Source organism: Apodemus sylvaticus, chromosome 1, assembly GCF_947179515.1.
Source record: "Apodemus sylvaticus chromosome 1, mApoSyl1.1, whole genome shotgun sequence".
Taxonomy (NCBI): Eukaryota; Metazoa; Chordata; class Mammalia; order Rodentia; family Muridae; genus Apodemus; species Apodemus sylvaticus.
This window is the reverse complement of record NC_067472.1, coordinates 87707654-87724025: the sequence shown is the minus strand read 5'-3', so window position 1 is coordinate 87724025 and position 16372 is coordinate 87707654. Positions and strand designations below refer to the sequence as shown.

Genomic DNA, 16372 nt, shown 5'->3' with positions numbered 1-16372 from the left:
AGCTCTTTGTATCTACAGATGAATGCCTGTTTACAGTTTCACAGTCCCCCAAAAACTCTTGTCAAAGATAACATGAATGAAAACCCCCATAGCAAACTGAGCATCTCACTGAGGAAGACTAAGAAAGGAAAAAAGAAAATCTTAGAAGACCATTTTTTCAGTTCCATTTTAAGCTATTTCCAAGATCCAGGTAAAAAGGGGCATGGTGGCAGTTAACTGCAGACTCAAATACTACTAACTATTCTGAGTTCACAAGTTTTGAGATTAAGGAAAAACAGGGAAGTCATCTCAAGAAAAACAAAAATCAAGAACCAAAAACAAACACAAAGGGGAGGGGGAAACAAAACAGGAATAGACAATGACTCTAAGCCAGGGACGATGGTCTCTATAAGCACCATGTTTCTATTTCTCAAGAGATGCTCCTGCAGGAAACATCTTGTTCACGTTATCATTTCTCTAGTTTGGGCAGAAGGGTGTTGAGAATTTAACCAGGGTATAAGAGTAAAAAGTGTACCTAAGCCCTGAACCATCTCACTAGCCCAAGAAATCAGTCGCTTTTGTTTTGTTTTTGAGTTAAATATGTTTTTTAAAGGTGGTATATTTGTACACACACAAAATGTTCAACAAGGTACACATAAACTACACTGTGCAAAAGCAACTGTGTAAAACAAACCATATATATCTAAACCCTCAACTTTGTATGAAGCTTTACCAGTAGAATTTTACTTCCCTTTAATGAAAGAAATATATGTTATGGTTAGGTTTTTTGTTTTTGAGACGGGGGTCTCTCTATTATATAGCTCTGGCTGTCCTGGAGTTCACTATGTAACCATGCTAGCCTTGAACTCACAGAGATCTCCTGTCTTCTGCCTCCCAAGTGCTGGGATTAAAGGGATGTACCACTATGCCTGGCCTGAATACACATTTATCTTTAATATTCTGAACGTTGGAAGCACTTTATACTGGAAAATCTCCAAAAGAAGGCAAGGTATGCGTATATTTAACTTTTAAAAAGACTCCACTTACCATATCCACTGCCCATTCAGAAACCCTTTAAGAACTTACCCACAAGCTGGGCATGGTTGGTACATCTTTAATCCCAGCACTTGGAAGGCAGAAGTAGGTGGATCTCTGAGTTCTAGGTCAGTCTGGTTTATGAAATGAGTTCTAGGACAGTCAGGGCTGTTAAAATAAACCCTGTCTCAAACAAACAAACAAATACTCTATTACCCAGACTTGTGACATTTTCTTACCAGCTAGCAGCTCACAGAAATACAGTGTAAATGGCTGCCATCTACATGCTTTGCAACTCACAGCTGCACTCATGAGCTCTGCTCATGGGCAACAGGGGTGATGTGTCAAGCCTGATTTCCAAGTCTTACCCTGTGATTTCCTCATGTCTTTGGTGGCTAACGCACGACTGCCATGCTGAACACTGGTAAACTCAGGGCTGGTCACATTGTTAATCCTCAGCTCTTGCCCCAACGACTTCCGACCATAAGTATTTTCCCCAGATCCTCCATTGACACTGTAGCCACCTGAAAACAGCAATGTTTACATTATCTTAACAGGGGCCCATTTCCCTCAACTAACAGGATCTTCCTAATTTACAACCTAATTCTCTCATCTCCCCTGTGCTATCTGACTCCAAACCATTTTGATTCCTTCATTGGAAAGTAAGTAGAGAAATAAAGTTAAATTTAGACAGATGCTTTAAGCACATTTTGGATGAGAAAATGAGACAGTAGCCTTGAAGAACCTCAGATGTTACCTGGCAGGAGAGTTAACAAAAGAGAAGCAGATCTAAAACAGAAGCATGCCCCAACAGGAGAAAATCTATATACCCTTTTCGTCATTCTGTATGTCAGCATGGCCTCTGGTATCATCGTGCCTTTGCCGAGACACCACAGCTGAATTTGAAGGTTGCAGTCCATAAGAGGAAGAAACACCCCTATCTCTAGATGAGGAGTATTTTAAAGTATCTGGGTCGGCTGATGCACTATCAGTTCTGAAAAAGAAAAAGAAAATAATATTATCAGAGCTTTAAGCAAACATTTTTATAGCCAAAGCTATATGGCATCTCTCTCTAACCTTTATGCTCAGCCATAACTCTATATAAGCACTCCATTATCTAGTAAGTCTTTCAGCTGAAGAGAGATCGTCAACAACATCAACAAGCTCATGCTCTCCTGTTGAAGAGCCACCTCATATTAATTTGTTCATTTAATTAATTTGCTTTTTCCACAGAAGGGAGATGTGTGCAGGTGCCAATGCACATATGTGCACATGTGTGGAGACTAACAGGCTGAAATCAAGTTCTGGTGTTATCCCTCAAAAACTGTTCACTTTGCTTTCCTGGGAGTCTCCTGCTGGGACCTGAGATACAAGAGTTGAGCTGGCTGGCTAGAGAGCTCCACAAATCTGCCTCTCTCTGCTTCCCCTGAGCTGTGATTACAAATATACATTCCACATCTAGCTCTTTATGTGGGTGCTAAGAATCCAACTCAGGTCCTCGTGCATATGCAACAATCATTTTATGGAGAAAGCTACCACCTCAGCCCCAGGAGTTTCTTGCTTTGCATGCTTCCTGTCCCAGGAAAACTAAACAACTGATCTCTCTAGCTCAAGGATTCGTTCCCATGATGTAATTCTAAAAGGTAATTTTTCTACACTCTCCTTCCAAAAAGGGTTATGTGGCCAGTCTTCCTGGTTATAAATAAAAAATAGTGATAGCATGTCAAAGAGACTGTGTGATCCAAACTCCCTGTAAAGTTAGTGTCTACCAAATGTCTACCAAACTCTCAATGGAATCTTCAATTATCTGGCAGGAAAATATGCACTGGTATTTGATAAACAAGTTGGGTATAAGAACACAACTAAAAGAAAGATCTTGTTTATGCTCAGCTATGTTTTAATGCCTTTGCCAAAAGAATGCCAACTAAACTTATTTAAAAAGCAAGAAATAAAGTCAAATTTTGCATTACATTTAATCACTTATTGTGAGTGTGAGATCAGTGATGTGCCACAGCAAACATATAAAAGTTAAAAATGACAACTTGTGGCAGTCAATTCTCTCCTTCCAACATGTGGTCCCCAAAGTCTGAATTGAGGTCATCAGGCTTGACAACAAGAACACCTACACACATCTTGCCAGCCCAGCAAACAAAATGTTAAAAGAAGGCAAGGCAAGGTCTCAGAAATGTAATCACTGCCAGAATAATGCCTGACACTTAGGAATTAACAAGTGGTATAGCCCAAGACAAAACTCAGCATCTTTATCCACCTATTAGTTCCTATTAGTCCTGTGTCTATTTCCTCTTCAGTGAAGTAAAGAACCAAGGCAAGCTACAAGAATTTCATGAGTCTTATTATTCTAGGTATCACTCATAAACTGTCAAGACAGAAGAAAACCAAATATTCTTACTTTAGCATATAAAGAATACAAATAAGTAGTTACTTTTTTTATTGTCCCAAGAAAAAGAAATTCATTTAAAAAATAATAGTAGTAGTAATAGTAATTTCTCTATTTCTGGGTTGGTGATAAAACCTACAATTTAACTACTCAGATAAAAGCAAGATCACAAAGTTCAGCACCAACCAGGGCAATTTAGTGACACCTTGCCCCATAAAAATCTGATACAATTTTTTATTACATTTAATTACTTATTTGAGTGTGACTCTCAGTGGTAGGTATATGCATGTGCCCACAAGTGTCACAGCAAACATATAAAAGTTAAAAATGACAACTTGTGGCAGTAAATTCTCTCCTTCTAACATGTGGTCCCCAAAGTCTGGGGTGGTAGTACATGCCTCTAATCACAGCCCTCAAGAGGCAAGAGGCAGTCAGATCTCTGGGTTCAAGCCAGCCTGGTCTATAAAGTGAGTTCTAGGACACCCAGGGATACACAGAAAAACCCTGAATCCACCACCACCCCCCAAAAAAGGAAAAAAATTATGGGCTGGAGAGATGTCTCAGTGGTAAAGAATACTGACTGCTCTTCCAGAGGTCCTGAATTCAATTCCCAACAACCATATAGTGGATCACAACCATCTGTAATGGGATCCAATGCCTTCTCGTGTGTCTGAAGATAGCTACAATGTACTCACGTACATAAAAATTAATAAAATCTTTTTAAAACAAGCAACAAAACAAAAAACAAAAACAAAAACCCACATTGGCTGCTATTCCAGAGGACTGAGGTTAAATTCCCAGCACTCACAGCAGGCTCCTAACTATCTGTAACTCCACTTCTAGAGTATTTGGCACCTTCACATAGATATACGTGCAGGTAAAACATCAATGCACATAAAAGTAAATAAATCTTTAAAAAACTCTGATGATTGGTGAGTAGGAGGGTAAAGGGAAGTTTAGAGCTCCTTGACTACTATAAACAAGGGGAGGTTCTTGGCTTAATACCCAGTACCACAAACCAAAAACCTGAACTCATGAGGCAGCAGGATTTTGTATACATGCTTCTTTTTTACTTTATCATCCTGTTCTTACCCCCACAGCTGGACACCTTGATCTGTACTTAATGCAATTCCTGCTGATACAGAACATAGAACAGGTCCAATTAAACATGAACTCCTAACTAGACAGTCTGAGTCTGTGATACAACATGGCAAGTTAAAACCACAGGGGCTGGAGAGATGGCTCAGCGGTTAAGGGCACTGATTGCTCTTCCAAAGGTCCTGAGTTCAAATCCCAGCAACCATATGGTGGCTCACAACCATCTGTAGTGGAGTCTGATGCCCTCTACTGGTATGTCTGAAAACAGCTACAGTGTACTTAGATATAACAATGAATAAATCTTAAAAAAAAAAAACACACACACAAAGGGTAGACTGTCCTCCTCAAGTATGTAGTCTGTGCCCATACAACAAAGCTAATTCTTCAAATGCAGAAAAATAAAATCATCCATGAAATTGGGAGGAGGGGGTTGCAGATACTTTATTGCAGACACTAAGTAAGAATTAATGCTCAATGGAGCATAAAACTTTATCAAACAAGTGAAAAACAATCCTTCATAGCTCTAAAAACAATATATTAAATGTTTACCTATAATCAACTAATACATTATTACTTTCTCAAAAAATATTTAAAAAAAGGGGGGGGGGAGAGTTTATGGGCTTCCTGGCACAGTTGGGGGGAGGGGAGAAAGGGGTCTAAGAGTGCGTTTTCACCTACTTCAATCTGAAGAAAGAAAATTAGTAAATGCACAAATAGATAAGGAGATGACTACTTCTGATATACAAAATTTATCTATCAATATTTACATATGCTGTCATTTCCTATTCTCAGTATGCTCACAAGTTGCCCATACTATCCTAACTAGTACTTTCTGTGAAAAAGTAGTAACATGAGACTACAGATTGGGCAAGTTAAAACCATCTGGGCTAAGATCCAGCCCTAGCATTTTAATAGCACAGTCCCTTGTTTTTCCAGGCCTTTACTTTCTCTTGTATAAATGTGAATTAATACCTAGCTAACATACAAGGCTGTTACAAAGCTCATACACAGAATTCTTAATACATAGCTTGCAGAGCACAGTAAGAATTATGGCCATAATTCAAAATAAACTCGAAGTTTTCCAAGCTAAAAGCATATATAAGCAGTTCGTTAGCATGTAAATGCAATAAAAAGTTCTTACACTACATGTAAAGCAGCTCATGCTCGTCAATGAAGAAATTAAGCATTGTATTGCTAACAAAAGTTTCTAATTGACTAGATTCATGTGATTTCACATTATGCTTACAAAACCAAGAGATTTCCTGATTCATTAGAAACAAAGGTTTTAACTCCCAAAAGTTATGAACACTGAAATTTTTTTATCATAAAGTTAGTTTTATAAAAATTTATAAAAACAATAACAAGAACTCACTAGGTCAGAACCACTCTTTGAGAACAACCCCAAATGCCCTCCCGATTGGGCTCTTTTAATGCAAACTTGTATTTCCAGCCAGCATTGCGCACAATTTTGACACAAAATGCATAAAATGGCTGAGCATTTTTATGAAATAGCAACTTCTACAATATCTATTCTGCGTATGTCTCAGAAACTGTTAGGCTGTTAGCACCAACAAGACAAGACCACCACAGTCTAAAAAAATAAATAACTGTTAAGAACAGAAATAAACACTTAAGAATTAAGAAAGCACAAAACAGAAAATATAGATTTCAACTCCAGGAAGCAGGAATCAGTGTTAAGCAAGCTAGTTAGAAGGGCTAAAAAAGTCATCTACAGAATTAGTGTTTCAATTTAGTGGAAGAAGAAAATACATCTGTTAGACTAAGAATCCTCACAAGGATCCAAAAATATTTCCACGGTCCCTTTAATATTCTAAAAATGTGAAGAGGAAAAAAAGAAAAGATGCATAAATTGCCCCAAAATGATCCAACTGAAGTTACGCCTGATGTACATGCCACATGAGAGGTAGTAAGTTTCTAAAGCTCATACCTCAAAAATCGCATACTGTGTAATATGGAGCCTTTGTGGTGTTTTGCATCAAGTCAATCTGTAAGACAGCAGTTACAGTATTAGTGAAGACAGCGGGTTAAAACATTTGTTCAAACATGAAGCAAATCTCACTCATGGGTTAGATGCTTTTTCATTAACTATGGCCACTGTAAATTCAAATACTGAAGAAAAAATCCCAATGGGAAGCCACTCTGCCATGGAGGACAAAGATTCTTTAAGTGGCGATCAAAAAAACAAAAAACAAAAAAACAAAAAAGCAGGTGAATCCATAAGAATTTAAATTTTAACTGTAATATATAGATCCCATGTGAATACAGTTACTAACCATTTTATTTACCTATAGTCAAAATCCAGAGAAAGTATAAATCTAGGCGGCCATTCACTTCAGGTGACTCAAATCTTCACCCCTCATACATCTATCTACCACAGATCGGAGACAGTATCTTCTAGATAGTCTTTGAGCAACCCCATTCCCTACAAAAAGTCACCTCTAGAAAGTGTGAAGTCAGGAAACTCCCTAAGGAAGCATTTCCATAAAGGAACCTAACATGACTTGATGCAAACACCACACATAGTGGTGCCACTGAAATAAGCATCATCACATTAAGCCGTTTTTAACCTGGGCTGAAGAGATTTCAACTCATGGTTAGAGTTAATTTGTAATGGACATAAACCAGGAAATAAGAGCAATGAGGTAAGAATATATACTCTCTGCAACAGTGATATGCAAAAGACAGCTGAAGGAAATGCCAGGAGCTCATTCTGCAGAAAAATGATGTATCTTTTAAAGCTTAAATCTAATACTATCTCCATAATGTCTCTGTCTTAGGGTTTCTTTCTGCTCCTGTGATAATACACCATGACCAAAAGAAACCAGGGGAAGAAAGGGGAATTATTATTTCAGCTTACAACTCTCAGGTTACAACTCTCCTTCACCGAGAGAAGTCTGAGTAAGAACCCAACGAGTAAGTCTGAGTAAGAACCTGGAGGCAGAAGTGAAGCAGAAACCGTGGAGGAAACTGCTTCCCCTGGCTTCCTTATTCAGGGTCACCTTGCCCAGGGTTGGCACTGCCCACAGTGAGCTGCATCCTTTTTTTAAAAATGCCACACAGGCTTTGCACTCAGGCCAATCTGACCTAGCATTTTCTCAAAGTTCTCTCTTCCCAAATAACTCTAGCTAGTGTCAAGGTGACCAAACACTAACCAGGAGTCTCTTACTCACCTGGATTCAAACATGTTTTCAAGGAGAAGAAAAGACAAGAAGCCTAGGGCTTCAAGAACACCATTGTCACATTAGAAATATAGTTCTAAGGAGGAGTCTAGGGCTGAAAGATTGATTATTTGGGAAGCCCAAACACTTTCCTTTTAATTATTTGTGTATAAACATTTAACCTGCATGTATGTATGTATATAAACTCCATGCATATCTGGTTCCTGCAGAAGCCAGAAGAGGGTATAAGTTTCCCTTGGAATTGGAGTTACACAGACGGTTATGAGTCACCTTTAAGTGCTAGAAACAAAACCTGGGTCCCCTGCAAGAGTAACCAGTCTACTTCATGGCTTAGCCAGCTTTCCAAACCCTCAGAGACTTATTTATACAAAACTCTTCTTGAAATAAAATCTGCATTCAGGACTGGGCATGGTGGCACACAGCACTCAGGAGGCAGAGACAGGCAGATCTCTGAGTTCAAGTCCAGCCTGGTCTACAAAGCAAGCCCAGGACAGCCAAGGTTCTTTTACACAGAAAAACCCTGTCTCCCAAAAACAAAAAACAAAATAGTAGTAGTAGTAGTAGTAGTAGTAGTAATGTTCAAATTAATAGAATGTCTTTTCATTTCAAAATTATAAATGAATTTGCATCAATTTTGCTGTAATAAAAATGTTAAGTAATACAATTTCTTGGTAAATTTTCCTTAATTATCTAAGTACTATGCGACTATAATACTAAATTTTAATTACTTATAAGTTGTTACCTTTTGTTTGTTTTTGGTAACTCAGTAGCTAGTAAGTCTAGAATGAATGAAAACAAAATATATTTTTACCTTATCTATCCCAAGGAAGCTCTGGTAGGTCATCTCTAAAATCTTGGAATGTCATGTCTGGGAAGGCTTTTTTTTTTTTGTTCACCTGTGGGAGTCTAAGCCACACCACAGAGTGGAACAGTATGACTTAGTAGAACATTTGAATTACACAGATCAAACTCCAGAGGGCTAGAAACTAAGATAACTGTGCAGGCAATTAGCTACAGAGCTTTAATAAAAATTCCTACAAAAACTGGGGCAAGCATCCCAGTTGGGTACTATTAAACATAGATACCAACAGGAATTTGGTATCTATGTTTTTTTGTTTTGTTTTGTTTTGTTTTTATTTCTCCAAGGAAAGGACAACTGCAAGCTCCATACCTGGAACTTTCCTGGACTCTGCCCTATGTGTACATTACTAACGGTAATATGAACACTTTCTGAGGTAATAAACTATAAGCCTGATATATAAAGACTTTACTTGCAACTAGCATCAGAAGGACAGTATTAGGGACTATACTCCCTCTACCTATACCTACATCTAGAAAAACAAAAGAACCCACTGAATATACTCACCCAAAAATTATAGAACTCTTCTTTAAAAAACTATATTCATATTTAATAAAACAATGTTGTTTCATTTCACAATTATAAATGAATTTGCATCAACTTTGCAATATTAAAATGTCCTTACTACAATTTCTTGGTAAAGTATAATTGTAATAGCACCAAATAAATGTGTTACTTCCAAGGTACTTCAAATGTCCTTTTAGTTGACAGCTAATCTGATTAAACAGAAGGTACAATCACTAAGAGGAAATTATTTTAGGTTGTAACATTTGCTTCATGTGCATAACTGTCATCAGAGAAAAGACTAGTAAACACCTCCCTCACATTCCTTTGCTCTGCTGTAATCTATAACAAGACCTTCATTGCCACACAGATTTAAAGACTGTACTTTCACTCTAAGAAGTGCTAATCAATGAGCTCCTACTAAGAGCAACAAGCCTAATCAAAGGTTCATATCTGAAAACCCCACATGATTGTGTTTGAAATGCTTTGTCCCCATCTGGTAGTCCTATGTGAGGAGATTATAGGACTTTTTGAACAGGAGTTCTCAACCTATGGGTGAAACTTTTGAAGGTCAAACGACTCTTTCACAGGGGTTACCTAAGACCCCTGGGAAACACAGATACTTATATAACAGTAGCAAAAGTACTCTTATGTAGTAGCAACAAAAATAATTTATGGTTGGGAGTCACCACAAAATGAGGAACTGTACTTCAGGGTTTCAGCACTAGGAAGGTTGAGAACCACTGCTTTAGGACTTCACTATAAGAAGTGGGTTGTCAAAGGCAGATCCTTGGGAATGTATTGTCCCTGAGTCTTTTCTGTCACATTCTTCTACTCTGACCACCATGGCTATCCTGCCATGATGGACTAAGACATTCTGAAACCATGGGCCAAAATAAATCCTCCTTCCCTTGAGCTGCTTTTGTCAAATGTTTATCACTGCAACGAGTAAAGTAACATCTACCATCTCATTTCATCTTTACTACAACCCTATTAATTACATTTTATGGGTTAGGTGACTGAGGTTTCCTAACTAACCTAAAGTTCCTAGTTGTACTAGTGACTACAAACTTTCTCCCCATAAATCCAAATTCACCTCCATATGCACGAATAACCTTTTCCATCTTCATCAGACAATAAGTAAAGCTCCTTCCTAGAGAAGACACCTAGGCCCTAAGTTTCACCTGCCTCCCTAACACCTTTACCTTCTGTAGGCCAGACTCTTCCACTTTACCACTCTTCACCACACCACCTTCAAGAGCACATGAACAACACTCCTCTACAAGTAACTGAACTCCTTTCCTTCTAAATATCTAGTCAGGGTCACACATGGAATTCTGGCTCTTAGGAGGTGGAGGTAGGAGGATCAAGAATTGAAGGTCAGTCTCACCTACAGAGCAATTTGAAGAGCAGACTGGGTCACATGAGACTGTCTTACACATTCCATCTCATCAGTAACTGTGCAGATTCTTCACAACTCCACCTTAGCCTCCACTTATTTTTCAGATCACTGAAACATTCACAGCAGTACACTTCTCTCTCTCTCTCCCTCCCTCCCCCCTCTCCTTCTCCCTCTCCCTGTGTATGGGGGGGGGGGGTGCGCGCGCGCGTGCACAAGGTATCCATCCTAGAACTTATATAGACCAGGCTGGCCTCAAACTCAGAGAGATCTGCCTGCCTATGCCTCCAAGTGCTAAATTTAAAGACATGCACCACCACTTCTGACTTCATTTCACTCTTTTAGCTAAAGCCCCATATCCATTTTTCAGTTTCCAAACGTTCTTTCTCAATGCTGCTCTGCCTGGTGTCTTGTTTGATTCTTTAAAGTAGCTGTTGCTACAATGGCTCTGTAATTCAATCTAGTCCTAATAAGGTCTTTACTCACTTCCTCCTGTAACCAGCTTAGACTGTGACATAACAACCTGGCTGAGTTCCTTAATCTTGCTTATGATTTTCTTCACACCAAGATGGCCAAACCCCAACGCCAAATAAATCCAATGATCAACTACTCACTCGGAAGCATAACATTGCCAACAAACTACCCAGACCTTCCCATTCTCTTCTGATTCCAACATATCCTCCGAACTCCAACCCACACATAGACTTCAACCTTTGCCAAGAAGAGACATATAGTAACATATCTGCACTCAATCCTGTATCTCCATCTCCTCTAATTCCTCTCAGTTTTTCAAGTACTTACTTCTCTTTCCAACACAGCTAAATTTTCTTCCTAAATATGCAAATTTTCCTAACTTAATGTCTTTCACTTAAAAGATATAATACACACACACACACACACTCACCCCCCCACACACACACACACTCACCCCCCCCATCAAGCCCACATGCCCCTGTACCACATAATCTGCCCCCCTGTGGCCAACCTATCCAAGATGCCTGCATTCCCTTCACCCATTTCTTCACCCCTTCCAGCTTCTCAACTCCTACCTGATGTGACTTCTGCTCATGTCTCTGCCCTCCAGGTTGCTAAATCCAAGAGCTATTTTCAAGTATCAAATCTACTCACTCTCTCAGGCTCTCACAGGACTACAAGTGAAGTTGTGATTGCCTGAAAAATGAGATGAGAAAAAAAAAAAAAAAAACAGAAAATGCCCTCTTTTAAATATCCTTATATTATGGGCTGGAGAAACAGCTTAACTGTGTTAAGAATTACTGTGCTGTTTTTCCAAAGGACCCAGGTTTGGGTTCCAACACCTATATCTACAGCTCAGCATCACCTGAAACTCCTGCTCCAAGAGACCCAATACCCTCTTTGGGCCTCCTAAAGGCACTATTACATTCATGAAAACACACATAAGTTAATTTTTTTTAATTCATAAAACAGTTTTTACAATCAGATCTTGAGGGAATGGAACAATTGATTCTCCTCCTGATCCTCTCACAGGCTCCTTTGCCAAACCATCAATCCTTATAGATCCTTAAAGGCTAGCCTTAAGCCCTCTAGGAAGCCATCTGATTTGTACTCTCTTTAACCTTTGCTGACAAAGTATCATCTGCATATTATCAACGTGCACATGCAGGTCTCACTATATATCCATTCTGAGTATCAGGTCTGTATATTTCACCTTCTCACACTAGCACATCTGCAATCCAGCTATTTGGGAGACAGATGCAAGAAGCTAACCTGAACGCAGAAGCTAGATCCAGTCTGGGCAATATAGTAAAACCTTAACTCAAAAACAAAACAAAACAAAACCTCTCAATGTTCTAACACCTCAAACACAACTGACTCCTTTGTTCCCAGTATTCCCACAGAATAAACAGTACCATCTTCAGGTGTTTTCTAATAAAAGGTACTACTATATGATCTGTCAGATTACAAATCTCATCTCCAATACTCAGCTTCCCCCCATCCCTGTCTCCTCTACACAATGCACAAAATAATTCTAAGGCACAAAACTAATTGTCACTCTCATCATCATCATCCTGTATACATTCCTTTCCAAGTTAAATTATCTACTATCTCAAGTTTTAACTTTTTTGTGTCTAGACAGAATTTAGTCTCTGCCTGCCTAAACAGCACTGTCCTTAGTTAGCCCTTGCTCCCTCAGCCTTGTTATCTTCCCAAGCCTCACTCAACTTTCCTTTGCCTAAGTTCAGCTTCCCAGTTTCCTTAGGAACCATCAATATTTGTGCAGTTCAGAAGGCCTAATGGTTTTTCCCTCAGATCTTACTAACTGTATGTACTCTACAAAAATAGTGTAAAACACCAGAAGGGCAGAGCGAGGTCTGTTAGGCAGCCCACTGCCTAGACAGCATATAAAATTACCTGTTGACTAAATTAAGTCACTAGGGCTTTTTGTTCAACTTTGCAGTTCAACTGCGATCTAAACCTCCTCTCCAAATTCTTCCAGTAAAATCAACATTTCTGGGCTCAGAATTTAACTCAGTAGTAATGTATGTGGCACAGAAGGCATGAGAACCTTGGTTCAGTCCTCAACTGTCAAACAAAACAAAGAATACCAACATTTCTTGGACCTTTTACAAAAAGGACTGAGAGCTAAAGACTACAAAAGAGGGCTGGGGAGATGACTCAGTAAGTACAGGCACTTGCAGTAAAGCCTGATGACATTAGTTCAATCCCTGACCTCAGAAGCACATTTTGGAAGGAGAAAACCAATTCCTACAAGTTGCCCTCTGATCTCTACTTCCAAACCAGAAGAGGACTCAAGCACACACATCTTTTAAAAGATTACAAAAGGTATTTCCAACTGTCCTAGAATCTGTAATCTAGAAAGGCATGGTGGCACATGACTTAGTTCCAGCACTCAGAAAGCAGAAGCAGGTATCTAACTTACAGGCCAGTCAGAGCTACATAGAGAGACCAGACCTAGTCTCAAAATAAATAAATCTAGAAAAAGACTACTTTAAATTGCACAATCTAAATACTGCTGTGGTTTGAATTAAGAATGATCTCTATCAGCTCATATATTTGAAAGCTTAGTCACAAAGGAATGGAGCCATGTGAAAGGATTAGAAGGTGTAGACTTACTGAAGTAGGTGTGACCTTGCTCGGTGTCACTGAGGGGTAGCCTTTGACGTTTCAAAAGCCTACACCAGGTTCAATTCCCCCACCTCAGCCCCCCTCCCCATCCAAATGTAGCTCTTAACTACTTTTCCAGCATTACACCTGCCTGCATACCACCATGTTCCTCACCATGATGATAATAGACTAAACTTCTGAAGCTGCAATCAAGCCCCCCTATTAAATGCTTTCTCTTATAAGAGTTGCCTTGGTCATGGTGTCTCTTCACAGCAATAGAACAGTGACTAAGACAGAGTGTAAAAATGGTGTGTAATTTCAGAAAAAAAAAATTCCCACCATTAGCTCCTTCTTCAAACTCACATGCTCATTATTAAGTTAGTTATAGGATGGTTTCAGCTGCTCACTTGCTTGAGATATTACCACTAACAACAGGAGGCACAATCTTACACCACATATTGTTCCAGACAGCAGAACAAATGCACTTTTTGCTACAAGGAGAAAAGAAGGCAGACGAAAGGTTAAGAGTTTAGAAGATGATGGTGAATGGAAATCTATTAAGTTTTGTCTTTTAGCTTAAAGATCTAACTACACTAGATCTAACTACAAATATCTAATTTCACTATGGAGCATGGGCTCAGAAAGTTATGGTAGGAGAACCAATAAGAACAAAAGATCCAAGCAGCCCAGCTACACAGCAGACCCGACTCAAGAACAAAAAATAAAGGAGGAAAGGGAGAAACAAAGAGTCAATGAGCACATGAAAGCATTCAATATCATCTATAATTAGGAAAATGCAAATCAAATCTAAAAGGAAAATCTACTAACTACAGAATTTTTTTTAATATTTTTTATTTATTGTATGTATGTGGGTACAATGCCACTGTCTTCAGACACACCAGAAAAGGGTGTTGGATCCCATTGCAGATGGTTGTGAGCCACCATGTGGTTGCTGAGAATTGAACTCAGGACCTCTGGAAGAGCAGTCAATGCTCTTACCCATCTCTCTCCAGCCCCACTACAGAATTTTTAAAATGAAAATAAAAACAAAAAAGAATAAGGTTTTATGAGGATGTAGAGATATTGGAGCCTTTCTGCCTTATTGTGGGAATGTAAAATATAAAATACTGCAGCCACTTCAGAAAACAGTTCGACCATCCTTCAAAAGGCAGAAAATTATATGTAGCCCAGCAAATCTCTCAAGGTATATGCCCAAAATTGAAAATATATGTTGCAATAAAAGTATACACAAAGTTCTACCACAACAGTTACATTAGTTAAGAGATGGACATCTGTATGTCTATTGACAGAAGAGAGATGCAAGGCATCGCACAACAGAGTGATTCAGCAGTAAGACGGAATGAAGTGCTCACACATCCAACACCTTGGGTTAATGAGGAAAAACATCAGACTAAGTGGCCAGAAACGAAAGAACACATACTGCACCAATTCTACTCATATACCTGAACAGATTCACATGGTAGGACTGTGGTTGTCATGCGCTGGATCAAAGTAAGAATGTGGAGTGACTGCTTAATGGATATAGTTATCCAAACTAAATAAGTGCTCAATGACTGCATAACATCATGATGTCAACAAATGTTACATTTTATATGAATTTTACCACTCCTTCAAAACCAACCACATTCTTAATTGTGACATTCTAAACCATGAAGAAGCACTGGCTAGGTGCAGAAACTGATTACAAAAGGACACAGGGGCTTCTGGGAGGATAATTATATCCTGGTTATAGTAGTTACAGTACTATATTCATTTGTCAAAACCAAAAGAACTACACAGCATCACTTCCATCAAAGTCATTTTAAATTTTTTCAGTATTTGCCCGTCGGCTAGGGCAGAAGCTCAATGGTAGAACACTCTTAACACCTCAAAAAATAAACTCCTTTCTTATGGTAAGGTTATCAAAGAAAGCAAGATTTGTTTTGAATAATTCAGCATGTCATGCCTTATACTGCCCATCATGTTTAGCCATTTTATAAGAAAACATAGAGCCATCGCACAGGCTTAATGTCACTATAGCTCCAGTAAAACAAGGTGCTGACCTGAGAAACAGTCCATAGGAAGAACTGAGGCTAAAAACTCTATGTGGCCAAAGCACCCTGGAAAAACTTGGACCAATAACAGACATGTGCTGCCAAAACCAACAATAAACAGTTATAAACTTCTAGCACAACAGCAACCTTGCCATTGACAATGCCTGAGAAATTTCTGATAGTCCACAGGGCACCTTATTTAAAATAAACAATTATTATGATAAATCCATAAGCTTGAAATAGTCTACTACCTGTTTTCATAACTGAATAGTCTCACTAAATTCTCATTAATGAACCAATAAAGGATAATGCAAAATTAAAAATGTAAGCAACACTAAAGCAGCATCAGGCTAAACGGGCTAAACATTGAGTCACAATGAGTTTCTGTCTTAAAAACAAACAGCAAAAATAAATACTATGTAAAAGATGCTAATTTTCATGTGAGGCAAAAGAAAAAAAAGGATGTGGTGCCACAAAATCATTTGCACAGATCAATGTGTAATTTGGAAATATCACTTTAGAATGAGATGGAGCATGTTCAGGATAATATAGCTGAAGACTTGAACATGTCACTTAAACAACAACAAAATCTCTTGGACTGGAGAGACATCTCCTCTGTTAACAGTATGTGCTGTTCTTTCAAAGGACACAGGGTCGAGTCCCAGCACCCATATGGCAACTAGCAACCATCCATAACTCTATCTGGCCAAAGCACCCAGAAAAACTTGGACCAGTAACATA

General features: G+C 38.7%; 1 protein-coding gene across 4 annotated transcripts in view; it reads right to left on the bottom strand.

The window, feature by feature from the left end:
• Smg1 (SMG1 nonsense mediated mRNA decay associated PI3K related kinase) overlaps window positions 1–16372 on the bottom strand; it is a 102901-nt gene that overhangs the window by 73587 nt on the left and 12942 nt on the right. For 3 of the 4 annotated variants that reach the window (XM_052200557.1, XM_052200566.1, XM_052200576.1), the window contains exons 2-3: window positions 1845–2008; window positions 1383–1538 (exon numbers count right to left, since the gene is read on the bottom strand). In XM_052200557.1, coding sequence (XP_052056517.1) covers window positions 1383–1538; window positions 1845–2008 — 320 coding nt within the window. Of the gene's footprint in view, window positions 1–1382; window positions 1539–1844; window positions 2009–6458; window positions 6517–16372 lie in introns of all 4 variants that reach the window. The other variant, XM_052200586.1, reaches the window with a different exon arrangement.